Raw genomic sequence first — 27,299 nt, forward strand, 5'->3', positions numbered from 1 at the left:
CATAATTGTGGCATCTGAATTACAGCATTGAGACTTAAAACTCCACCAGTCAGATATCCTGCTCAAACATGTGAGGGTGATATCCTGGTTAAATGAATCATCAAACTCCGCCGTCTTTCCCAGAAACCGTAATCATCCACCATTAACATTTGTCCTGGTTGGATATCCTGGTATAAATCCTCAGGATATCCTGATGATTCTTCCTTTCTGGTTCCTGAAGCTCAAGGAACATCTTGTGAACTTTACTCCCCAGCAGCTCTGACGGATTGTGGCGTCCTGGTCGTCTGCTCAGCTGTTATCTTACAACCTTTCTGGCTTTTTGACGGAGAGGATGGACCATCTGTTTCTCAGCTCAGCCTTTCATCTGACAAACGTTAGAACACCTCTGCAATCTCCTCAGACAGGAGAACTTGCGCTTATCTGTTACTTCCAAAGGGGGTTGAAGATAAGGCTTATTTGGGAGGATTCTGTAAGCCTCAGATAATGATGATGATGAGGATGATGATTATTTTCACATGTGTAGCAACAGCCAGTTGAAAGAAATTAGCTTAAGTAACTTATACTAATGAGAAATTGCTATCAATAATTGATTTGTTAGAATTCTGCAAGGTTCCTACACTGGAAAACTCCTTGCATATAAATTGTGAAATGTATATCTCCTCTTCTTTCTATTTAAAACCCAAACATTTGTACTTACCTGTAGAGATAGACATTTACGTTTAAATCGAATACACCACTACTCTGAAAGTTACAGGTCATATCACTAATCGTTATATGATAGGATCCCACAGCGGAGCCACAGATTTAAAAGATTATCTCGGATCCTAATCTTTAATCCTCTGAGATTAACATTGGCATAAGAATTGGGCAGGTTGCTTAAGCCATTTCCTGTGGGGTTCATACTAGGACTGAAAGCAGCTTGAACATCTGCTGGCTATTCAGTGCTTCCTGTCCAGCTCTAAGAGCTTTAGGAAACACTTCCTGAACTTCAGACCTGGGTAGAGCTCAACAAACCAGATGTTGAGTTGAAGGAAGAGTGAGTTCTTTATGGACACATGGGGAAGCAGACAGTTATGAGAGCAATCGCACATTTGCTCAAATCCAAGCTTACAGACAGTATTAATAGAATGTCCTAATAAAATTGAAGAGATTAATAATTGCTTTAAAAACTTTTGCTGTAGTAATAGTTTGCTTTCCAGTCAGATGATACAATAAAATGATACCATCATACAAGCTTGGTTCTGGTCTGATGGAATAAAACGGTCTAATTTCTGATGCATCATAGATTTACTGATGTTTTCTACAATTAGTTTAGCATAGTTTTGGAAGGAGTCTCTAGTATCAATGCTTTGTATCAGCCAGAGGTTGAAGTTTTCCAACACAGGGAAGTTGCTTTTTTTTTTTTTTTGTCTTATTAACTTCAGGTCATAGAGAATAAAGTGTCTGGGATTAAAGGAATTAAGGATTAAAGGAATAGACTTGTATCCAAGACGTTCCACAGCATTAAATATCACAATAAATGAATAAAAACTGATTTTATTTTTATTCGTTATGAATGGAAAAGTTAACTTTCTTTAAACTCAGTTGTTATCAGCTCAGCTTATCAGCTGCCTTTGTGTTGTTGTTTTTTTCCCCTTTTTTTTCTGAAAAGCAGTTCAAAAAACGGACACGCTTTGACGCTGAATTTATCGTGTGGTTTCATGCATGTGATTTCTTAGCCTTGACAACTTGTTTTCCACACTGCACCATCTTCTTGACACGCAAGGCATTCTCTTAATGTGTTTGTGAATGCCAGTGTGTGTGTGTGTGTGTGTGTGTGTGTGCTGTCTGCGTATTTAGACAACCTGACCACAGCATGGAGTAGTTCTGTGGACAATGTGGTGTAAAGAAAGCGTGAAAGAGAGGATTAAGCACCAGCAAGCAGGATGTGTACTGAGATGGGTGATGGGCCTTAGGGTTTCTGCATTTACTGTCCTTCACACACACACACACACTTTCTTCCAAAAAAATCATGCTTTTAGAGTTGACTTTTCTCCTTAAATCTGGTGAAGCTTACTCAAGAGACCTAGCTCCATTCGTATTCATGAGGTTAAGGGTTTCGGCTGTCTCTATTCATATGTACAGTAAGCAGAAGGAGGAAGAGTCCCTTCCCTCCCCATTCACAAGCTGTCTAACCCTCATAGAAGCACAATTAGACAGAAAATCTCACTTCAGTGCTCTGGAGTTAAGTCTCCATAAGCCAATGTCTTCTCAAAAGCACACAAAAGACCTGAAACCAACCCAAAAACTAGTTTGTACTGGAAAAGGTGGATGCATTTGCTGTCTTTTTTTTGCTCATTATTTGCATAGGAAGGAATTTCACAGCGGTACACATGCATTTCTGATTTATCTAAAATTCACCTTTTTAATCATCGCTCGGTTATTTACAGAGGCCGAGAATTGCAAAGCAAAAACAGCAAAACTGAAAAAACAATAACAAAATCTGAAAACAAAATAACAAAACCAAAATCACAATAACAAATCAGAAAACAAAATAAATCATAAAACAAAATAACAAGTCAGAAAACAAAATAAATCAGAAAACAAAATAAATCAGAAAACAAAATAAAACAGAAAACAAAATAAAACAGAAAACAAAATAAATCAGAAAACAAAATAAAACAGAAAACAAAATAAAACAGACAACAAAATAGCAAACCAGAAAACAAAATAAATTGGAAGACAGAATAACAAATTTAAAGAGAGAAGATGCATCATAGTCACTTCCAGCTGCAGTGTCTGGTTTTAACTACACAATAAACACGATGATGCATGGTATTACACATTACTTCACGAAAGAAACAAGAGGGGGGAAATATATATGGAACAGAAAGCCTTTCACTGATGTGAGAAACACTGGAGGTCAACAATCAACAATAGAAGTGTTTTCTTTCAGACAAAAACCTCTAGAGTTTATAGAAAACAGCATTTGTGCCCAATGTAACTGAACGGTACCTTTTTAACCTACCAAATGTTATTTTTTGCATCAAGTCAAGTAGCTCTTTATTGTCATTTCAACCATATATAGCTTATTTCTCCAGGACCACAACATAGAGCTAAGGGCTTAAAGTAAGCCAGCATAAAGTACATAGTGTGCAACCTAGTGCAAACAGACACTACAATACAAAACACTACAGGACAGATACACGAAATAGCTTCGACCAGTATACATTCTGTATATTATACAATGCATTGTGCAAAAATAAGAGGACTGTAAACAAAGAGGGTTCTTGTAAACATATACACTTATGTAGTAGCAGCAGTTGGTGGCAGCGTTGAAGTGTGGTGTGCAAAAACAGCAAATGAATGAATGTGCAAGACAGCGTGTAAACAGGTTTAATATGGGTGGTGCTGTAGACATGGATGATATTGAATGAGTGTTTGAGTGTGTGTTTGAGTTCGGTACAGTTCAGTTCACAGTTTAGTTGAGTGTGTGTGTGTGTGTGTGTGTGTGTGGAGTGAGACATGGCTTTAACCTGATGAAGAGTAAACTCCCAAGAACATCTTTGTCACTCTGATGAGAAAAGCTTTTTACGCAGATGTGCTCTAAAAAAACGGGATGCAGATGAACCAATCCACACACACATACACACACACACACACACAGGACAAAGACTTCATTTTCTTGTTACTTTGATCTTCAGGAACTTCAGATCATGCATTCGAACATGTGACTTAGGCAAAATGTGGTCAATTAACAGGATTTCAGTAAAATACCACGTAACTGAACTGTACCCAACTCACACACACATACATGCACACACACACACACACACACATATTCTTATGAGGACCTTTGGCCCTTTTAAGTTTTTAAATAACATTTTTTTTATTTAAAAAAAGAAAGAAATAAAATACCAGGGTCACCACTAGGTCAAAACTGTCCTACATATCATATGAATCTTATCCTTATAAGGACATTAGTTATGGTTCCCATCGAGATACATTCTTCCATTGTACCCAAACAGACACAATACCATAGACATAACGATGTCTGAGGAGAAAGTGCACCTAATGTAACAGAGTAGAAGATGAGAAAGAGGAAACACAAACACACAGAGAAAGAAGGTGCTGGTATAAAGGGGTATCTCTGTCTGAGCAATAACTCGGTGATTTGTGACACAGCCTAAAGGGCTGCCATTTGGTTGGGGATTACCTCATCCTCAATGGAAACCCTAGAGCATTTCCAACCTCCCCCGATCCCTCCTTACCTACCCCTGGTTCAATTAGCACCACCCCTGGGTAGCTGCTTTCCCTTTCTCTTTCTCCTGTCTTACTATATTACATCTAACAAGAATAATCCTTGAGAAAGGTTTCGAAAAGACCTTCCTGTATGTGTTTAGCCTGCAACCCTGATATAACGGTGTGTCTTGTATGAACTGTATGTGTATATATTTGTGAAGGCTGCTTAGCACCAAACTAATCCGAAATCAGTGCTGCATTGTGGGGTTGATCCATCATATTGTGTGCGTCTGCTATTTGTGTACACACTGCAGTTCATTCCTCCAATTTTTCATTTAGGAATGAATGACACGTCATACTTCGTCTACTTTTATAGCTACATTTAATGTTGCCGAGCATCCACGAGGCAGGTTTCTTGTTACAACTAATATAACAGATGGAAACAAAACTTATTTCACATGCCTTTCTTTTCATTCCTTTTTTGAAATTTAATATTATTTAATTATTTTTTATTTATTTATTTTTATTTAGATACCAGAATGCACAGAAAGTACTAAAAAGGTGGAAATCATGCAGACTATTACTGGATACTCCTTCTATAAATGTTAAATAAAAGAAATTTCTTACATCACTGATTAATTATCCATGATGATCCCAAATTTGAAAAGAACCATGATTATTAGTAGCAAGAAACTTGGTCTCTTGTTTTATTGCCTGACAAATATTTGTACCCAAACAATCTGGTGGCATTCCTGAGGCGAGCTGCATTCTTAATGGGTTTGGAGTTAAAGGCTTAACAGTTTGAGCATTTTGCTGCATCTTAACTAAAAGGTTCGGCTGAACAGACGTGTAGACTTTTGGGCTTGTCATGTGTATTCCTTAGAAATGTTATTCAGGTTTGTTGCATGCATGTCTGTGCATGTGTTAGCAGGCGTCCACTGTCAGTTAACATTCCCACATGTCCTCTCAAGCCCATTTCCTTGTTTATAAGCAGTAATAACCTGCAGACTATTAACATGGGTGTTGCAACCGTTTTGTGTCGCGCTGAAGCAGCGTTAAACCTGCATTTAGTTGCTTGTAAGTAAGAACGCTCCAAGATATTTGGACGACTTTTCATGGTGTGTGGCATGTCTTTGTTTATTACAATACCTCCTCCAGTCCATTCATGTGCTGTCAGTGCAGATGTCAAGCATCTGCAGAGATGAAGAGGTGAATATAATTCATGGGAAAATAATAATCCTGTTTTCTACTCTAGATTTCCTTTTATGAAATCTTGAATTGTTGTATTCTGGTTTATTTTTAGACAGATGAAGTGTTTTGGGGGTTTATTTTGACACTGAATCAGATCAAGGAGTCGGAGAATCATGTAAATGAATCACTCAGGTGAACAAAAGTCCCTCAAACACCGGTCAATAAAAGCCCAAAGCCAGAATAGGAACTCTTATGATTATGGGTATCCTGAATCATTTCCAAGCTCTAAACTCAGAGGACAAAAAATACGATTTAGCATACTACTATAGGAAAATAATCAATCAATGGGATTGCTCAACAGTTACTCTTACCAGCCCAAACAGGATTATTTCCCTTTGGCACACTGACAGCATTCTCATGTTTGATTCCGCTTTATTCTTCAACTACACTGTTTTATTTTCTTAGGAATGACACGTCGTAATTTGTATCCGTTTTTAGTTACGTTTCATGTTGTGGAATGTCTTGCGAATCGAGTTTTTCCAATTATCTCTTCTATTATGGCAGCTGGAAGCGGTCGTTCTCCCTCCAGATTGTTTTGTGTTTGTCCTAAAGGCTCGCCTCCCATAAATGCAAAATTACAGAAAACTTCCTTCCTGTCAATATGCAAACATTTTTCGAATCAGCATAAGAACATTAGAGCAGTGTTCAACAGCGCTGGGAAAGGATACAGCACTAATCAAGAGAGGCGAAAGGGTTCAGAGCGCATCTAATAATGATGTATGTGTGATGATCCAGCCACAAGCAAGGTCAAGTCCACTGGCCTCAACCAGACTTCAAAGAAACACAGCTGGATCCTTCCTCCTCCTCTCTGTGCCCTCATTCTCCTTCATTTTTCTCCTCTTTTCCCTACTAGTCCATTTGTTCTTCCTCACATTCGGCCCATTTCTAAGCCCCTTTCTCAACAGGGTCAAGGGTCGCTGTAGCCAGACAGGGTAGGTCACACCCGAAACTTCATATGACCAATAAAAACGAGCATGTGACTGTGTGGATCGTCTTTGAAGTCTTGTTTTGGTTGTCGCTGATGCACAAAAAGAGCCTGTGTTGTTTTTAGCTTCATTTAAAACCAGAGAATCACAATTCTGAAATCATTATTCTGGCCAAATAAAATTTCCCTTGAAAGGAGTTTGATTCATGTGTTTCCCAGCATCTGGTTCTTCAGAATTACAAGCACTCATTAGTTGTATATAATAAATTGTTCAGCTAATTAATTTGGCAAAATCCCTTCCTGAGATTCGTCATCATTTTGGCTTTCCAAATCGATCCATCCACCTGCAAGCTGACTTAAACTGACATACCAAGTTCATTATATCACACAAACTCTTTCCCACAGCTTTATTTAATTCCTTTTTAGTCATTTTAGTGTTTACAATAATCCTTTATGAGTGGGGAGAGGACTTACTGCACAGTCTGTAGCCATGAGGAGAGGGAGAGGATCATGTAGACCTGTAGCTTGTAAGTAAAAGTTGATGAAATTTAGAGACAGTGTGTCACAGACTTAATCCTCTTAAAGCCCTGTCTGACAGAGATGAAAAGAGGCCCGGGAGATCATGTGGGCTCCATCTGTGTGCATGTGTTTATAGAAAAGGCTCTGATTCAAGTACAATACTTATTAAAAGTGCTGTAATTGTAAACATATTAGCGATTCTCATTCTTTTTTACGCTTATCTCTCTATTCCAAATAAACACCCACACACACCTAGCCAGCATCATGCGCAAATTATGTCTATGTTTTTTACTAATTGACTGAGATGATGCTGCTCTTAATATTCCACGTTTTATAGCTTGGAATCTGCTGATTATTAGTCAGTCATGTGTTCCTGGCTAAATGACTCCCCCAGAGAAAGGAAGTTATGTTGATTAAAGCTGCATGAAGCTGAAGTTAAGCTGAATTTGAATTTGGATCGCGTGGTGCAAGATTAAATAAATCATCACAGAGCGGATGCTGTTTTATAATACTGATGTGTGTAAATCAATTTCTAAGCTTAATGTGTGCAGACGTATTCCTAATAAGCAAAAAAAAAATGCTGTTGTTGAGACATAAATTGTGCACATCTTGTGTTCTACCTGGAAGAAATCACTAGATAGGGCAAGCAGGATTTGTAGATTTTGTACTCAGGTGACTTTATTTATAGTTACCTGGTGGACATGGTATGACAACATCGATGACCTATAAACCCTAGATTCAATTCCAACTTGTAGCTCAAATGCTACAATTTGTTGATGCTGATCACAAGAGGATAAGGAACTGTTCTTTTCCCTTAGTTCAAGTTAACACATTTAACTAGCTCACTGTCTATACGTTGCCTTGCACTTTAGTAAATAGGGCATGTGTCAGCGCTTCCACTTGCTCAGCGAGCTAGGCTTGAATTTATGATTTGTCCACCCCTGCTAATACTCTTCTGTCATTCTGCCAAGGCAAACTTTTACAACGTGGTCTGGTTTGTAATCTCGCTTGTGCACATGTGCTTTATTAGTCTACTCATGTAGTGCAGATAAGGATGATCAGTAAGAGTAGGGATGTCATCTGTGGCACAATGTATGTGGGTTATTTGTCTGCTTAAGTCTTTGGGTAAGGCACTGTAAAAAAAAAATAAAATAAATCAATGATCTCTTATAGAAAGTGTCAAGGAACATAGGAGTTAAACTACATATATGTGATTTACTTATTTATTAACCATTTCTTCTAGGTGGCTTTAACATTGGACGAAAGGGTAAAGAGGGTGCTTGTTAGTATTCCTGGTATTTCAGACATTCTGCACTAAAAAATGTCAGCTTCCTTCTTCTCCGAGAATATGTTAAAGTTAATGCTAGGTTGTCAATATGATTTCAGCCCCATGATGAGCAATATGGCTTGTGTCGTGAAGCATTGTGCCTTCCCATTACACAAAAGGTCACTCATGAGTTTCTGATAGATCAATACCTAATCAGTTCTCCCTCCCAATGAAGAACATCTCAAGTAATTTGAACATTAAATAATGTTTATTTGCAAGGAGATTATGATGCATAGCAAAAAATCAGATGTGAAAAATAATCACACACAAGTGGCTTCCGAGAAATACAAGGTATCTTCTTACTAGGTGACTTTTTTGGTAATTTTAAAGATGGCTAAAAGAAATATCAGCAGAACATTTACAATATACAGAAGAAAAACATGTTTGGTGCTTCATTTTTTTGTATTCATTTGTCAATAAGAGTAGTCTTTGGTGCATGGGCAAATTCTTAAAAGCGGTTACATAAAGCTCAGGCATAAACATTTGAACACTTTGGCTAAATAAATTGTACATGGGAATTTGTTTTAAAATGGAGTGCCTTGCATAAAGATACATAACGTAGCATAGCATAAGATCAGTCTCTTTCCTAAGGACTTGCACAGACAATACAAACATGTAGAGTCTTGGAACTATTTAAAAGATGTGAGAATACTGTAAACTTCTGACCAGTGGAAGGAAGCTTGAGGACTATACGAGGGTCATGACTTTAAGTGAAGCTGGTTGAAAGCGGCGGATCTTCTTCTTCAGTGCTCGGGATGCTTTGATGCGACATGAAGCTGGTTCAGGACGAAGGTGTTGTTGGGCTGTGGGACCCACAGTAGCTTCAGCCCACACCAGACCTCCTTCGTCGTCGTCTTCCTCGTAGAAATCATCTTCGTCCAGCGACAGGCTGCTGTCCGAGTCAGAACCGGTTTGAGATTCCTGGCTTGACTCACTGTCTCCGAAGCGGTTGGTGGTGTAGTCGCTTAGCTCTCCCTCGCTGCTCTCCACAATGGTGGAGTGGAAGAGTGAGGCACACTCGGCCGAGTATTCCGACTCACACCTGGGTGGGTAGTGGGCAGACATAGGTGCCGGGGGATATTTCAAGTTGAGATTGCTAAAGTAAGAAGATGAGGACAGAGAGGGATGGAGTGGACGATGAAGACCACCCCAGTGGCCCGAGCGGGGTCTAGTGCTTAAACTTCGCACCATTCCTGGCTTTTGTGAAACTCTGTGAATAGGCACCTCCCTGGACCTCTGGTGGTGGGTTGGTGGAGCAAGTGGAACCTGCATCTCTGGAGCAAGGGGCCATTTTTGAGAGCTCTGCTTCTTTCGGGGTGGGTTCTCTACATCTGGGAACTGAGCCTTTGGGAGTCTGGTGGATTTGGAGGTATGTTTCTGCTGCCGGTATGAATGAACGTGCATGCCACATTGATTTCCAGACCCCAAAAGACTAGACTCTGAGCAAGAACGAAGTCTGGGCTCCATAAGTGGAGCATCGATCAACTCCCGCTCTGTACTGAATTGCTTTGGATTTCTATCTGCACGTGCTTTACTGTTATATCCTTTATCCTTTTCATGCTCTCGGAATGAGTGCTTTAGATGGTGCTTTTTACCTGCCGGTTTCTCGTGACCCCTCTTCCGCAGTTTTACAGACTTTGTCTTCTTGTCTGCCTGACGCACCTTCATCCTCTGAGATCCTGCGGGCACAAACTGGGCGCAAACAAACTCAGATTTCACATCTCTGCTTTTATTCTGCTCATTAGGGAAAGTAAAGCTAGGTCTCCTCTCAGGAGGCTTTGAAACTGCTGATGCATCTTCAAGGCCACTCCCCTGGTCAAACTGATCCCTAGGTTGATTTTCATCCACTTTCTCTTGATGCATCACTGCGGTAGTTTTTTGATTCCTTGTACTTGTTGAATACTGGACAAGACACATTTGTCTGTATTCTTCTGCTCTAACGCTGTTTAAATTCACTTGCTTTTCGTCAGCAGGTCTCGGCAGCGATTTCATTCCATCCTTCATTGGATTCTTGGTGGACTCCATTTTCCTTTGGAGGGATCCCTGCCCTTCGTCATCATTCACTTGCTTTATTCTGCACCCAAAAAGCCCATGATCCTGAGCAACATTACTTGGAATCAGGCCTTTTTCCACACCCACCTCACTCTGAAGGCTCATCTTACTTGAGCTGCGTTGGAGCAGTTTGACGATATAGCCTTCAGGTTTGGGGCCACTTGGCTCATGTTTGGAAAGCATGTCCTTAGAAAGTTTATCCTGGGCATCTGATGCCACAGATCCTGCCTTCTCTCCACTGAGAGAGAAGATGGGGCTCTGGAGGGCTACAGCATGCAGGGGGCTTGGGTAGCAGTACACTTCAGTACCATTGCGGGACACAAGGTTGCTTTGATATTTGGGATCCACAGTAGGGTCGCAGAACTTAGTGGAGATGGTAGAGGTTTTAACATCAACCGGTTTATAATAGCCAAATCCAGGGTTGATCACTCTGTCAAGATCACCTAGAAAAACAAGATAAACCCAAAATTAGAACCATATAATCAATCTCTGTGGAAACCCTACAACAGAAAAGGGTTTTAGAAATCAATACTGATTAATCATTCAACATTCTTGCTCACCTGTTGAGACAGGCCTTTGTCTGGCTCTCTCTGAGGAGCTGAGTGAACCTGTGCGTATTCCGCTGCTACCCAGACGTACACCCAGGCCTCGTGGAACGTCCGGCTGAGCCGTAGTCTCGTCCGCAGAGCGTCTACGGGACACTTCAGCCTGCAACTGGGCGTTACGGCCATGCGCAGATGAGAATCCTGAGGACAGTGGAAGGAGGCTCGCTTGAGACGAAGCTGAGAGACATTCGCTGTAGACAGAGGTGCAGGAGTTTGATAGAGAGCCCAAACCACCATCACTGAGCTCGAAGAATCCTAAATAAAGAAATGTCCGTTATTAGAAACAGCAAATAAACGGAAAGTTATTAGTTATATGCTTGTAATGAGTTTTTCATGTGAGGATGTACAATCGTAGCCCACTCACCTGAACTGGGCCGGCTGTCGCTCTCCAGGTGTTCAGCAGAAGCTTTACATGCATCCAGTTTAAGCTCACTGATCTGCTGGTCTAACTGCTGCAGGTGTGTTTTTAGTCCAACATCTTGTCTGCGCAGACGGGTCTACAAGCAAAGCGTATGCTGGTTAGCATAGACATTTGTTTAAAAATGCAAAACTCAGAACAGCTCCAACAGATCTTGCATACTAAATGTGCAAAATCTGTTTTTAATTTATTCATGTTCACTAAACACTTTCTTCTGGTCTGAGTCGTGGTGGTTCTGGACCCTGTAGTTTAACACAGAACTGGGTGCAGAGTGGGGAATAGACCCTGAATGGGATACCAATACATCACATACACATGTTATAATTTAGAATATCTACCATAGTTTATTGAGAGGTGGGAGGAAACCAGAGAACCGTAAGGAAACCCACGCAAACACATGGAGAACAAGTGGACAAGAACTCAAACTCAGGATCGAAATAGGGAGACAGTAATGATACTCATTGCACCATCATGCTCTAGTGTTTTTAATTAATGAATTTATTTATTATATATTTTAATTAATGAATTTATAACATTATATATATGTCTAGAACTCAAAGTTAACATTAATTGGAAAAAAGACACTGAGCAAGGCCTCCATATGAAGCAAACAAAGTTCAGCCATGCATGTGACTATACAAAGTCCTGTACATTTAACTACTCTATTGACTAAGGAAGGAATATAAAGAGAAAACAAAAGAGACAGATTCTTAAAGATCTTTAATGAATGACACAGACCTCCTGCAGTTATAAGACATTTGGGGGAAGGAAAGAAGAAAAAAAGAAGAATGAGGGAGTGTAGTTGACCATTAACCGTGCAAGGACAAGGAATGGCCCGGGGGTGCGATGTTGAAGGTTCACTCATCTCTCCCGCAGAGAAACACAGAGCATTGTGTACACACAAACACAAAGCAATACAAGACCAAGACAAATACTAAACCGCAACACTGTATGCCAAATACTGACTCAAAGAATTCCATAATCATCCACTGTAAAGAAAGAGGCTTTAAAAATTGTACTGCACATCAAATATATCAAAATATTGGCATTAACACAAAACACTTAAACTAAACAAACAGGTTCCTGACTTGATTAACATCTCTAAGCAACACATGTTAACATTTATTTACATCACTATGCCTTGTCATTTACAAACAAACAAGTTTCTCCAAGAATAATTTTATACTAAGTACAATACTACTCTCACTGTGTATCCAGAGCTGCCTGTTTGTCAACCTGCCACATGCATGACCAACCAGCTTTTATGTTTTCCCACTTGACTCGCATGTTATTTCCATGCACTTCAATCCTTTTAATTGGGGGCCACTGTTGCATGAAAAAAAGTTCCCCGTTCACTGAGCAGAACCACATCCTCTGGAGGAATTCCACCTTGGGGAGCTACTGTTCCTATGCCAGTCGATAGAGTACACGAGGTCACCGAAAGTGCACATGTTCACCAGAGACGATGCTCCAGCTATATTTATCCATCTCTAGCGCTCATCAGGTCATGCACATTCTATAGAAACTCTATATAGTCGATCCACCTCTGTTAGCCCATGTGTGTTAGGAGCTGGATCAGATAACCTGCAGCAGCCTGGGGTCAAACCGGTGTCACCAAACCGAGGTCATTTGGTTCTCTGTAGCCATTCTAATTAAAGCGGGTTAATGATCAGAGACGGAAACACCCCCCAGCCCCCAGCCCTGTCCCTTGGAATGAACCTTGATTTACGACCACCCCCAACTGCGCAGGCGCACCAATAAGTGGTTAGGGTCTATAGTAAGATGCACACAATATATTCCATTCTGAAGTTAACTCTTGTTAACTTTTAATGGAAGCCTATTAGTTTGCATACAAAGCACACATATCATGTCTTCATAAGTTATACGCCTAGAACAGATCCTAACTCTAATTTACGCACGCGCTCCACCTTTTGTTAATTGATTTATTTATTTTTTCTTACCAGTTGCTGTTTGAGGGCTGTGAGTGTTGCCTCCAGCCGCTGCTGCTCCTCTGCTCTGTTTGTATCATCGTCACTTTGGTGTAAACACACATCACTGCCCACATGTTCACTGTCCCTGTCCGTGTCCATGCGAAGCGCCCGCTGCACCATGTTGCCCTGTTTCTCCCGCAAAACCTGCAGCTCTTGCAGCCCGGCAAACGCCGCTCGCAGCCTCTCCGCCACCCTGCCGCGGTCCACGGCCGCAGGCACCACCGCATTTCCAGACATTTCCGATTTTCTGCTCAACATCTTTGCAGAAGTTTTTTTAAGGCATATCCGGAGGCGAGATTACTGATGCTCTGCTCCTGTGCGTGAAACCAGTTCTGGGTTGCAGGTCAGCTCTGCAGACCGGATACAACAAGCGGCTCTAAAACCACGCCCACAGAAAGGGCGTGGCGTGTTCCATCTCGTTAAGGCAAAACATCTGTCTTATGCACCCCACCCCACCCCACACAGTTCACTGATAATTACTGAACTAAATTTAATTTATGTATTCAAAGGAAGATAATGCAGTAGCAAAAATTTCCCCTAAATGTTAAGTAAATGTCATGTAATTAAATTAAAAAAATAAATAAATACAATAATAATAATAAAAAAAACATTTATGTGCTTGTACTGTTTTGGATCTTGTAACAGTTTCATTCATTCCGACACCGACCAGGCATAACCTTATGACCACCTGCCTAATACTGTGTTGGTCCCCCTTTTGCTGCCAAAACAGCCCTGAAACCCGTCCTGCCCTGTGTATTCTGACACCTTTCTGTCAGGACCAGCATTAACGTCTTCAGCAATTTGACCAACAGTGGCTCGTCTGTTGGATCGGATCACACGGGTCAGCCTTCGCTCCCCACTTGCAACAATGAGCCATGGCCGCCCATGACCCTGTCTCCGGTTCACCACTGTTCCTTCCTTGGACCACTATTGATAGATACTGACCACAGCAGACCGGGAACACCCCACAAGAGCTGCAGTTTTGGAGAGGCTCTGATCCAGTCATACAGCCATCACAATTTGGCCCTTCATCAAACTCACTCAAATCCTTACACTTGCCCATTTTTCCTGCTTCTAACACATCAACTTTGAGGACAAAATGTTGACTTGCTGCCTAATATATCCCACCCACTAACAGGTGCCATGATGAGGAGATCATCAGTCTTATTCACTTCACCTGGCAGAGCTCACAATGTTATGCCTGATCGGTGTACATTATTCTATAGTTTGGACAAAACGTTACGAATAAACAACAAAAATCCAAGAGGAATCATCCAAATTAACAATGAACAGTTCTCTGAGTCTCATATAATAATAATAATAATAAGAATAAGAATAAGAAGAAGAAGAAGAAGGAGAAGAAGCAGAAGGAGAAGAAGGTTCTTCCCCAAAGAATTCTCTAGATTGTCATTGTGTGCTGTATCATTACAGTTTCCCTTTACTGGAACTAAGGGACCCAAACCTGTTCCAGCATGACGATGCCCCTGTGCATAAAGTGAGGTTAATAAAGACATGGTGAAAAACGTGAGAGTCCTGCACAAAGCCCTGACCTCAACCCCCCTAACACTTTTTCAGGATGAATTGTAACTCTCTCACTGTGGTTAAATGAGCACAGATGCCAACAGCCATGCTCCAGAATGTAGTGGAAAGCCTTCCCAGAAGAGTGGAGGTTATTATAACAGCAAAACTTTACTGGGATGTTCAACCAACACATATGGGTGACACTATATATAGTTGAAGCAAACATTTCCAGTTGACTCAATAACTTGTTAGCTGACTGATACTTTTAGAAAGAATGAAATATCTGGTCTTTATGCAAATGTTTGCAAAAAAAAAAAAAAAATCCCATTTCAAATTCACTATTACACTATCAAATTTGTCAGGGAAAAAGTCACGCGCCCTCCGGCTATTATCAATAGCGTTGATTTAGCGCGCCATCTAGCGGCAATGAAACATCGTGGGAAAAATTATGCAAAATAAACAAAGTCTGACAATTTTTTAAATATATTTCGGCCCCACTTTCACCAAAAAAAGTGAATGAAACGTTAACTAAGGCCAATTTCATTCAAGCGTAAGGATTTGAGCGAGTTTGATGAAGGGCCAAATTGTGATGGCTAGACGACTGGGTCAGATCATCTTCAAAACTGCAGCTCTTGTGGGGTGTTCCCGGTCTGCAGTGGTCAGTATCTATCAAAAGTGCTCAGAGGAAGGAACAGCAGTGAACCCACGACAGGGTCATGGGCGGTTGATGCATATTTGGTGCCAGATACCACAGCACACATTCAGGAATCTAGTTGAGTCCATGCCTCGACTGGTCAGGGTTGTTTTGGCAGCAAAAGGGGGACCAACACAATATTAGGCAGGTGGTCATAATGTTATGCCTGGCTGGTGTAGATGAGTAACAATTTATAATTCCATTACCTGGTGTCACTCAGAAGAGAATAGATTCCATTTTTCTCCCTCATGTCATCTTGGGGAGTTTTTCATTCCACTTTGACCACCGACTTGTTTATTAAAGATCTAACTCAACATCTGGATTTCTGTAAATCTGCTTTGTGACAAGATCTATTGTTAAAAGTACCATACATACCACATTTAACTAGTTACTCTGTGCCTTGATATAATCCTATTAGAAATGGCAGATTCAAAATGTTGGTTTAGATTCATAACGATGTTGATCACAAATCATCTCGTGTCCCAAGGGTGTACCTGGAGATCATGGTGTATAGACCTTCGTGTATAAAACCGGTTTCCAAATCCACAAATTTATGTTCATGTAGAACTGGGTAAATATTTGTTTCATGTCTAAGAACTTGCATTATCTTGAGCACTGTGGGTGTTTGCTGTTTTCCATCATACAGATATTGATATAATGGAGTTAAATTAAATCCAGTTTACAGACGAATTCTGGCGTCACTTAGATGAGGATGGGTTTCCTTTTGAGTCTCAAGGTTTCTTCTTCAAACCTCATAGAATTTTTCCTTGCCACTGTTTTCTCTGGCTTGTCCATTAGGAATAAACAAATTTAAATCTAAAAATAACTTATATTCTGAATTTATATATTACTTTAAAGCTACCTTACAACAAAATCCATTGTTAAGAGTGCTATACAAATAAAAGTAAGTTGAATTTTTTCCACCATTAAATTCCTGTAAAATTTTCCAAATCTCAATCATTAAGAACATACATGAAGAGTAGGACAGAGAGAAAAACATATATTCACCACATCAACTTTATTATTTTTTTTTCTCCCAGCGCACAAAAAAAGCCTTAGAATGTCAAAACGGCAAACTGGACGCTGGAGGTCGGAAAATATGAAAGCTGGCACCGTATCTCCACCGCCCGTGAGAAAAGGTAGGCTATTCATCTTTTAGTAAAATTAGCTGGATTAATGCATCTTCTGCTGAAGCTGCAGTGCAACAAGAGGAAAAAAATGTTCAGTGAGTGCTGTTATGATCGCGACGTGGCACTGCTGGAGCTCGTGGTGCCAGATGTGGACATCTTCTTCAGGGTGCGATTCAGCTACACAAACAAGCATAGTCAAGTTAGTACAATATTTCAAAAAAAGAACAATTTCACAAATCCTGATTAGATTAGATCTTCGATTTGATCCTGTGATTATTGAACTGCAATTAATGCACTGTATTTTTGATTTTGAAGCAATTCTACAGACTTACTTAAAATGTACATAGTAAGTAGATTCAAGAGGTTTATTGTCATGTGCACAGTGAAAACAGTGGTTTAGACCATACAAAGGTCACCGATGGTCTAAACTGCACATATGGTGCTCTGTGCATAAATATATTGTAGGCATCTGTGGGGGTAATGGGAATCAATATTACAGATATTAAAATATAGGAATTAAAATTGTGTGTGCAAACTAAACACACAGATTACCCTCCTATTTATATATTATATATATAAAAATATATATAAATCTTATATAATAAAATATAAAAATCTTACTTCCTCAAACTTGTGGATCTGCCGAATAAAGAAGTCTCCATAACGACGAGCTACCTTTGTGTCTGCAATGTGGATCATGTCCTGGAGAGAGACGGAAACGAAAATATATAAACGCTTCCCCCCCAGTTAAAATCCATAGGATAGAGTGAAAGCTTCTACACAAAATGGGCAAAAGTTGTCAGGTCTGCTATCCTTTGCACTCCTTCTCTCTCACACACACACACCTTGTCGATATAGAAGTCAACCTCGGAGGCTGACTGGAACTCTCCGTCCAGTGCTGAGATGCCACTGGTCCACACCAGGTTCTTCATCTTGTGCTTGAACACGAGCAGCTGAATGCGGAACTCCTGCTCAGACATGTCCAAAAATCCTGCCAGCTTTGCCACGGGCATGGTGGTATAGAGCTTCAGGAAACTGCAGGCAACAAAGAAAAAGCATGTGTTGTGGAGAGACATATCTAATGAAACACTGCAACACAAATACCTACAATATGATCAATGTTTTTGTGGGTATTAAAATCATGGGATTATGGCAGCCATCAGCTACCCATTTCTTTCCAGGCCAAAATTAAATGTTTAGACTTACAGTAATATTTGCATTTGTACCTTGCCTGAAGCTAGTCCCTTTTCAAATTTGGCTTGCTAATATTCGTATAAGAAAATAACACCCACAATTCCGAAACCACACACGATCTCATCTCATTAACACATCGACAGAGTTCAGACGAGTTACAGCGATAAAGTAGATGCACTCCTTACGACATGGCATCTACGTTCTGATGTAAAACATTTGGGAATCTCCATGAAGTAAAGACACACACCTGCGGATGGTGGAGAGCTGAGCCTGCTGCTGGACTTCCTCAGCGAACACTTTGAGCTGCTGCTGGAATGGTTCTTTATGATAATTCGGATGCACATTGTCGTAATTGGGGACGACGGGAGACAGGAACTTGGGACATGCGAAGCTGAAAAGCTCCTCAAACACCTGCAGGTCTCTGAAACCATCAACAGAAAACAGTGATCAACAAATTTAGTAATGGATGCTCCATAGCCAGCTTTATTCATGCCACATGCAGTTACGTTATACACTATATTCCTGAAGGTTTTGAGACACCCCAAATTCAAATCCAACAATTCAGGTGTTGTTTTTCAGGGGTTCTTTCCTGTTCCAACATGACTGCACACCAGTGCACAAAGCAAGGTCCTTAAAGACATGGATGAGTGAGTTTGGATGAGTCCTGACCTCAACCTGTCAGAACACCTTTGGGATGAACTAGAGCGGAGACTGCGAGCCGGACCTTCTCGTCCAGCATCAGTGTCTGATCTCACAAATGTGCTTCTAGAGGAATGGTCAAAAATTCCCAAAAACACACTCCTAAACCTTGTGGAAAGTCTGCCCAGTCTTGCTGTTATAGCTGCAAAGCGTGGGCCAACTCCATATTACATTCATGTCCATGTCAAGGCAGACGTCCACGTTTTAAAGTCTCTGCTCTAATTCACCCCAAATGTGTTCTTTCAGGTTGAGGTCAGAACTCTGTGCAGGCCAGTCAAGTTCCTCCACACCAAACTCACTCATCCATGTCAACAAAGTTGGGAGCATGAAATTGTCCAAAATATCTTGGTATGAAGCTGAAGCATTAAGAGTTCCTTTCACTGGAAAGGAGGGGCCGAGCCCAACCCCTGAATTCAATGATTTGGAGGGGTGTCCCAAAACTTTTGCCAATATAGTGTATTTTAACATGTGTGTGTGTGTGTGTGCGCGCCTCACCCTTTCTGCATGCGCAGCATCTTGTCTCCGTATTTCTCTCTGAGCTGTGTGTGGATGCTCTCGTCGATTCTCATGGGGTACATGGTCAGAGCAATGGCCAACAATCCATGCATCTGCTCGTTCTGCTTGTTAATCTGGAGCCAAAAATCAAACACACTTTTAACCTCTTTTAAAAAGCTATAATAAACAACACAACACAAGAACCTGTAAAACATGTAATATTAAAGAATTTCCAAACTGTAAAAACAATCCTTTTCTGTTCATAGTTAACCTCAAAGACACGTTATATATTCAACAAGTCAAAGAGAAGTTTGCTGACCATCTCGTATTTATATGTCGACCTCTGGAACATGTTCCTGGTCCTCTGGATGTAGAGTAAGATGTTGGCAAAGACGCGGATGGCATCCTGGTAGCGGCGCATCATTAGATAGGCGAAACCCACATAGTAATATGTGGTGATCTGGCACTCGGGGACACGCGAGTACATGCTCTGTGTAGAAAATTTAACATGTTAGTTTAAATAAAACAAAAAAACAATGCAGGTAAGATCTGTGTCTTAGACCTTAACAGAAAATAGTTTTTGCTGCTTGTTTTTGCGGTTTTATATAGACATTATTATATAATAATTAGCCACTAGGTCTTTCTGGTATGACAATTGACACACACTGAGAAACTTTTACCTTCTTGTTGAGTTCGATGTTCTCCAGAACTTTGATGGCCTGGTAGTAATCCCCCAGCAAGGAGTGCAGCCTCAGCAAGCCCACTAAGCTGAAGTAGCCCAGCATCTTATAGAGAGAGTGACGGCCATATTCTCCAGCCACGCTCTCTGGGTCTCCTATAACACACAGTTACACAATATATATATATATATATATATATGATACTTAATTGTGCAATAATATTAAGATATTCATTGGGCTTTCAGCTAGATCTTAAAAATGATCGAAGCCACTCCTCCCAACCCTTTTTACAATCTGCTTATCCTACAAGTGGAACATGAAGTCTATGCCAGGAGACTCGGGGGCACAAGGCAGGGGACACCATGGGCAAGGTGCAAACCCATTGAAGGGCACAATAACACACCTGTTAATACACTATAGGGACAGTTTAGAGATGCCTGCAGCACCAAAGATGTGAGGCAAACGTGATAACCACTAAGCATTATCATACCTAAACTAGTTAAGACGACTCAAAGGGGATCTTGCCTTCATCTGAGTGACACCAGAGAGTGGGATTATAAATGGTTACAGTATACAGGTGATTGAAAAAGGGGGCCAGAATGTTGATTTGTAAATCGTGGGATGAAAACAGGACAGTTTTTACACTTACTACAGTTTCTAAGTAACACTGTTTATTGCTATAACCAATTTTATGCTTAATTAACACCAATCATACACCAATCAGCCATAACATTCTGACCAGCACCAGGTGAAGTGAATAAGACTAATGATCTCATCATGGCACCTGTTAGTGGGTGGGATATATTAGGCAGCAAGTCAACATTTTTATCCTCAAAGTTGATGTGTTAGAAGCAGGAAAAATGGACAAGGGTAAGGATTTGAGCGAGTTTGACGAAGGGCCAAATTGTGATGGCTAGACCACTGGATCAGAGCATCTCCAAAACTGCAGCTCTTGTGGGGTGTTCCCGGTCTGCAGTGGTCAGTATCTATCAAAAGTGGTCCAAGGAAGGAACAGGGGTGATCCAGCGACAGGGTCATGTGTGGCCAAGGCTCATTAATGCATGTGGGGAATGAAGGCTGGCCCGTGTGATCCGATCCAACAGACAAGCTAGTGTTCAAATTGTTAAAGAAGTTATGCTGGTTCTGATAGAAAGGTGTCAGAATACACAGTGCACGACCGGTTGGTGTAAGTTCTGTCGCTCTCACCTCCGCTGGTGTAGACCTCTAGCTGGCGGTTGATGTTGCTCTTATCCACCAGGGAGTGCAGCACGTTCAGTACGCTATGTACATTCCAGATCTTTGGGTTGTTCCTCAGGAAGTCGATCTCCTCCTCAGACTTCTTGGCTGTCTTGCAGCGGTACTGGCTGAACGACTGGAACTAGAGAAGGTACAATCATTTTTTACTTAACTTGTTAGAATATCCACATAATCTGCATTCACACCAGCAAGAAAGAAATGTGCTCTCTGCCTGTTTAGTGCTAAGATAATGTTAATTTGACTCATTTTAGCCTTACCTGGTAGATAAACTCATCGATAATATCCCAGAGCCACTGGTTAGGAAGCTCCAGTGGTGCAGGACCATCAGCATCTAATCAACAACAACCAGAATGAATATTTTCTTTATAAAAAATTAATGATCATGCAAAAATATGCAACACATAAGCACAAGACTCGGACTCACTGAGAATGTAGTTGAAGAGGTTGCAATAATTATAGTAGGACTCAAATCTCTGATCCAGTGTTGGGCCTCCCTGAAAGAACCAAACAACACATTTATATATATATATTAAAAAAATCCTATTCGCTATCCAGGATAAAACACAGCAGAATAAACTCCAAAATACTTACGCTGACTTTGGCATAAATGTGTCTGTAGTACAGCTCTTTATAGAGGATCAGGAAAACAGCATCTGTATATAAAAAGATGAACATAGATGCTTTATTAAATCCATAACCTGCACTCAAGAAGCAAAGCCTGCGAGTGTTGCTCACGTGTAGTGTAAATTTATTCAAACTGTCCATGCAACTCTATTAAAATACTTATATGATAAATGACTCACCGTTTCCTACCAAGGAGGCAATAGCTTCTGCCTCTGGCCATGGAGACGTCTTAAAGAAGCGATCGGTCAGCTTATTCCAGCTGTCAATCAAATGATAAGGAATGGTATGATGATCCAAGATACTGAGCAATGTTAGAAACTTGTAAAATGCTGAAAGCTGAAATTAAATGGAATCTGCTTCTACCTGTTCTCATAGACATCCTGGATCTCATAGATCTTCTGCTCGATGCTCTCGCTGGAGACGCGGTTGGCCTGCAGCTCATACACCTTCTGGTCGATCAGGTCCGAGATGGTTTTATGGAAATACTGCAGGAAGTTCTTGATCACCTCGGGGATGACGTGGTACGTCTGCTGGTGCTCGTACTGACGCTCATACGCCAGATCCGCTTTGGGATCACCTGCAGAGATGAGAGGATGTCAGGTATTGCATCTACTCTCATAACTATTGAAATCATTTCCAGTAATGCCTTCATTCTCATCCCTTTTTCTGACAGTCATCAGTGTGTATGAGCTTTTAATGAGAACTGGTTAAGAGTAGCTACTCACCGGTATGAAGATCATAGTCACTGTAGCTGTATGGCTCATACTGAGAGAGAGAGAGAGAGAATAATAATTTTTTATTCTTACATCTTAATGAACAAAAGTCACTGTCCACCCGTATTAACGATTTATCACGGATTGCCTGCGCAGTGCTCAATCAAAAGCCGTTATGACTCTCAGCTTATGCTTAAAGTTAATATTTTTTAATTTAGTAAATTATTTAACATTGACTCTTTTATGCACCGCTTGCACGTTCTCCCCATATTGTTAACGTTATTTACTTTCCCCACCCGTATTCCGCCAACTCCCGCCCCTTAAAATGTAATTGGTTGTTCTGGTATAAAAGCAGCTCTCTGATTGGACAGGAATCACTACACCAAATGAATAAACCAGTCATATTACCGCGGGGGGCGGGAATACAGGATGAGAAAAATACGACTCCCTTGGCTAGCATGCTACCTTTTTTGAGAGAGCTAGCGCACGCGACATGTTTACGTTGCTCATTGAATATGGCTAAAAATGACATATATAAGTAAATAAAATCTCACATCTTCGTCTTCCGCTGGGTAAGACATGACGAAGCCCCTGGGTGTCTTTCGCCGGTTTAAACGCTAATGCATAAATCCGAGGGCTTTACAGCGCGGGCACGCACGAGCCACCGGCAGTAAGAGGAAAGAAAGGAAGCGCGTGAGCGTCACTTCCAGTGATGGCGAGGCGGAATAGCACGCAAAGCATTGTGGGATTCTATGGAGCTAAGAGTGGAGCTAGAAAGTGCTGACACTGAAGACTTTTATTATTTCCAATAAATGTTAAACAAATGTCTCCATAAGTTTTCAACTCTTCAATAACAGCACGTGCATTATTAATCCTTTCACTATTAAACCTCCTGCACTAAGCTATACTGGGGTGTGTAAGCTGTTGCTATAGAAACCATGCTATAGAACGTTCCTGTAGAACGAGTGCATTAATATAAACCAGTGATTTGCCTTGGAGCAGAGATCCAGATGCTGTTATAGCAAATTAATCAACACTTTCTAAATGATGAGACTGAATTTTTAATCAGTTTCTTCACTGATGATCTCCTCATCATGGCCCCTGTTAGTGGGTGGGATATATTAGGCAGCAAGTCGACATTTTGTCAAAGTTGATGTGTTAGGAGCAGGAAAAATGGACAAGCATAAGGATTTGAGCGAGTTTGACGAAGGGCCAAATTGTGATGGATAGATGACTGGATCAGAGCATCTCCAAAACTGCAGCTCTTGTGGGGTGTTCCCAGTCTGCAGTGGTCAGTATCTATCAAAAGTGGTCCAAGGAAGGAACGGTGGTGAACCGGCAACAGGGTCATGGGTGGTCAAGGCTCAGTGATGCACGTGGGGAATGAAGGCTGGCCCGTGTGATCCGATCCAACAGACGAGCTACTGTTGCTCAAATTGCTGAAGAAGTTAATGCTGGTTCTGATAGAAAGGTGTCAGAATATACAGTGCATGATGGGACACTTCTGTTTTGGCAGCAAAAGGGGGACCAGCACCAATATTTGGCAGGTGGTCAAAATGTTATGCCTGATCTGTGTATATTTGATGCAGTATACAGTGAAATGAAACAACATTTCTCCAGGACCCTCGTGCTACATCAAACAACACAGAGCTATATAAAATAACACAGAGCTAAGGACTGAAAAGTAAGTCATCCTAGCTACATAAAGTGCATAGTGCAAGACAAAAGACAGATAATACACTACAGGACCAGTGTGCAGTCTGTAATTGACCATTGTGCAAAATAAAGGATGTAAACAATAAGAGGATTCTGGTAAACATATGGAATCATACAGTAGCAGCAGTTGATGGCAGAATTAAATAGTGATGTGGTTGCAACCCTGACCCAGATAAAAAGTTTTTTTTGTCTTTATTTGTCACATATACATTATTGCACAGTGAAATTCTTTCTTCGCATATTCCATCCTTGTGGGTTGGCTTCAGAGCGGAGGGTCAGCCATGATGCAGCACACCTAGAACAGGGTGGGTTGGGGGCCTTGCTGAAAGGCCAAACAGTGTCAGGTTGGCAGGGTTGAGGTTCAAACCCCGGTATTTTGGTGAACAAGCCAGATCCTTAACAAGAAAGAAAGAAAGAATAACAGCAATATTTTGGCAAAGTAGTTCTTGTGGAATTTTACAGATTACAGAAATGTTTTGGAACAGAAAGCAAGCTGCATCAGAGAAACTGTAACACTACGAGTGTACCACCAGAGGGCGACATTTATTTGTATTTAATTTCGCAGCCTCTCTCTCTCTCTCTCTCTCTCTCTTAATCGCTTCAACATATAGCCAGATGATTGAACATCTGGATTTATAAATCTATGCTAATATGAAATCGTTATCTTTTAAGGCCAGAAGGTCAATTTACTGAACATCATTTACACTTTATCACTAAGAATAATTTTGTTTAAGTGAGTCAGCTGCTTCCTAAACTATTGGGTTTCTAACGACTATCTAAACTATAGATCATTTTTCTTTATTGGGTCTGTGCCGGTAGACACTGAGGTCAGCGGAAGAAGCATATGAAACTCCTCTCTGAATTTACAGGGCCATATTGCCTTATTTTACTTATTTTACTCTAGCAGATGTCATAATTGTCACTTTCAATCCATTTTGCATCACCTAAATAATAAGTATTGAAGATGGCTGTCAGAGTCCATCATCATCATCATCATCATCATCATCATCAGCTGCAGCAGCTTAAGGATGTAATTAGCTGATAAAATGGTTTGTATAGTTATATGTACATCGGTGTTACCCAAATACATGAAATAAAGAGAAAAACAAAAAGTATAACCCATGTACAGCATGTTACCATCAACCATCAGTACGTTATTAGAAAGCAAGAACTCTTCTTTATTTGGTCAGGGGTTCTCTGAATAGCTACAATTATAAAGATTCATATTTGGGACCCACTGATGGAACACTTGCTTCAAGAACCTTCAAGAACAACCAGAGGACCTTTAGGTCTAGATTCAAAACTTTGTTTCCTCAGAGTGCTTGAAACTGTAGTGCAGCTTTTTTAGTGTTTATTGGTGAGAAAAATAAAATAAGACAACCTAAAGAAGCACTCAGTATTCTGCATAGATCCTTGAAGGTAACCGTTGTTACCTTCAAAGGTTCTAGACATAGACTTTTGTTTTTAAAGAGTGCTGGAAGCTGTGGTGTTGCAGTGGTGAAAATAAATAAATAAATAAATAAATAAATAAATGCAAAGTAAAATAAAATTAAATTACATTAAATTAAAATAAAATGAAAATAAATTACATTCAATAAAAATAAATAAATAAATAAAATAAAATAAATGAACAAAGTACATAAGAGAGGAATTGTGTTTGCGTTTAGCTACCAGCATCCAAGAGATTTATAAAAACCAATCCCCCTTCATCCGATAACGACTCACTCAGGGGGAGGGGAGGGAAAGACAGAGAGAGAGAGAGAGAGAGAGAGAGAGGGGAGTGATCGTATCTAAAGGCAGTGTGCAGTCTCCGCTCAGCGCATCTCTCCACTCAGATTCCTGCTGCGCTAAAAGCACTGCGCATTTCTCAAAGCCTGTTAGAAAGCAGCTTCACCTGTAATCACACCGGGAGGAAGAAAAGCGGATTCTGCTTGTTGCTGCAGGAGCGACATTAAGGAAAAAGTGAACTTTAGGAGAGATTTTTTTTTCAGTATCGGGATGCGGAACTCTGTGCTGCTGCTGCTGGTGTTCGGGCTGCTTCAGGAGGCGCGCGCGCAAAAACTCTCCGCGCTCACGGTGAGTCCAGCACGCGCGAGTGGATGGTGATGGTGATGGTGATGATCACCTTTAGGAGAGGAAATGTGATGGTGTGAAACTTTTTTGACTTAGTGCTAACTGTGTCAGAAAACTTCATGGTCATGGTGCTGATTCTGATGGTGAGGCAGGAGAGCACGCGCTCAGAAGAGCAGATCGCTAAATAAATAATTAATGAAATGAATGCATGCTTAAACAATAAGAGCTGGATCGCGTTAGACGGGTGTAGCATTCTTGTCGATGATTGCTTTAGAGACTACTACTATTAGATGAACTACTCACGTGCTTATGTCTCTGCACGTGCAGGTGTAAACATGTTAAAACCAGATATTCCCATAATGTCTGTATGTAAATGTGCATATTTTTTGGACCATGTAGAGAAACACTCCGCTGTAGGAATCAGACATTTTCTTTTCTGTTTCTTTTTTATTTTATTTTGCAAGACAGCACACATGGCGTACATCACTGAATAATTAAGATTTTTACTGTCTAAGAAATATTTAGCCTTCATTTTGATGTTGGTGGTGATGATGGCTTTAAGGACAGCAGACAGTAGTATTACAGTGTGGAAAACTTTAGTAGAGGTTGATGATGATGATGATGAGCCATTCGGAAAAAAACCTTTCTATGAAGTTCGTTCAAGCACATTCATAAGGAAAGTATCTTGATAGTGTTACTACAAAACTGAATAAATTGCATGCTATAAACACTGCTTAGAGTGCATCCTGTCAGCTAATTGTACATTAATGCATTATATACATTGCCATATCATCATCATCATCATCACACTGAAGAAAATGCAAGAAAGTGTTACTATGATGTGCACAGAGCATGAGCAGCCTCCTCTGATCAACCCTTTTCTCTCCTTTTTCACTTTCCCTCTGCTATTTTCTCTCTTCAGCTAATTCTCAAAGTCTGTGGAAGAGTAAAGGAGGTTGAGCATCTCTGTATCATTAGTTTATTTCATATAAAAAGAACATTTCCTAGGTTCTCAGGTGCACAAACATGCACATAGATGGATTGGCTGAAAGATATTGAACTAGGTGTTTGTGGGGGATGGGGGGTGGGGGTCCTGAGATGAACCAGCGTTCCTAATGTAGACACCGTATCCACCACCACCCTGACCAGGATAAAGATGAATGAATGAATGATGGTGTTGCTGCTGCTGATGAT

The 27,299-nt window shown here is 40.6% G+C and overlaps 3 protein-coding genes across 5 annotated transcripts in view; 1 reads left to right on the top strand and 2 right to left on the bottom strand.

The window, feature by feature from the left end:
- Positions 1 to 8,459: 8,459 nt before the first annotated feature.
- Positions 8,460 to 13,651, bottom strand: dact2 (dishevelled-binding antagonist of beta-catenin 2). Its single transcript, XM_058378423.1, has 4 exons — positions 13,280 to 13,651; positions 11,265 to 11,397; positions 10,856 to 11,155; positions 8,460 to 10,738 (listed from the first exon to the last, which is right to left on the bottom strand). The coding sequence occupies exons 1-4, from the start codon at positions 13,565 to 13,567 to the stop codon at positions 8,931 to 8,933; spliced, it is 2,529 nt and encodes an 842-aa protein (XP_058234406.1). The 5' UTR covers positions 13,568 to 13,651; the 3' UTR covers positions 8,460 to 8,930.
- A 2,872-nt stretch (positions 13,652 to 16,523) lies between these two features.
- eif3s6ip (eukaryotic translation initiation factor 3, subunit 6 interacting protein) lies at positions 16,524 to 23,024 on the bottom strand. 2 transcript variants are annotated; one of them, XM_058386583.1, is made up of 15 exons: positions 22,871 to 23,024; positions 22,329 to 22,368; positions 21,967 to 22,180; positions 21,783 to 21,862; positions 21,571 to 21,632; positions 21,404 to 21,473; positions 21,237 to 21,310; positions 20,929 to 21,100; positions 19,723 to 19,877; positions 19,362 to 19,532; positions 19,043 to 19,176; positions 18,096 to 18,269; positions 17,500 to 17,689; positions 17,276 to 17,356; positions 16,524 to 16,831 (listed from the first exon to the last, which is right to left on the bottom strand). In XM_058386583.1, exons 1-15 carry the CDS (start codon positions 22,895 to 22,897, stop codon positions 16,760 to 16,762), a joined length of 1,716 nt encoding a protein of 571 aa, XP_058242566.1. In that variant the 5' UTR covers positions 22,898 to 23,024; the 3' UTR covers positions 16,524 to 16,759. The 2 variants fall into 2 exon arrangements, with proteins under 2 accessions (XP_058242566.1, XP_058242567.1); XM_058386584.1 differs by lacking the exons at positions 21,783 to 21,862; positions 22,329 to 22,368; positions 22,871 to 23,024 and having other exon boundaries at positions 21,967 to 22,045.
- A 2,790-nt stretch (positions 23,025 to 25,814) lies between these two features.
- smoc2 (SPARC related modular calcium binding 2) overlaps positions 25,815 to 27,299 on the top strand; it is a 33,277-nt gene continuing 31,792 nt past the window's right edge. The window contains exon 1 of one of the 2 annotated variants that reach the window (XM_058385534.1): positions 25,815 to 26,108. In XM_058385534.1, coding sequence (XP_058241517.1) covers positions 26,031 to 26,108 — 78 coding nt within the window. In that variant the 5' untranslated portion in view covers positions 25,815 to 26,030. The remainder of the gene's footprint in view (positions 26,109 to 27,299) is intronic. The other variant, XM_058385535.1, reaches the window with a different exon arrangement.

The sequence above is a fragment of the Hemibagrus wyckioides genome, linkage group LG03 (genome assembly GCF_019097595.1).
Source record: "Hemibagrus wyckioides isolate EC202008001 linkage group LG03, SWU_Hwy_1.0, whole genome shotgun sequence".
Taxonomy (NCBI): domain Eukaryota; kingdom Metazoa; phylum Chordata; class Actinopteri; order Siluriformes; family Bagridae; genus Hemibagrus; species Hemibagrus wyckioides.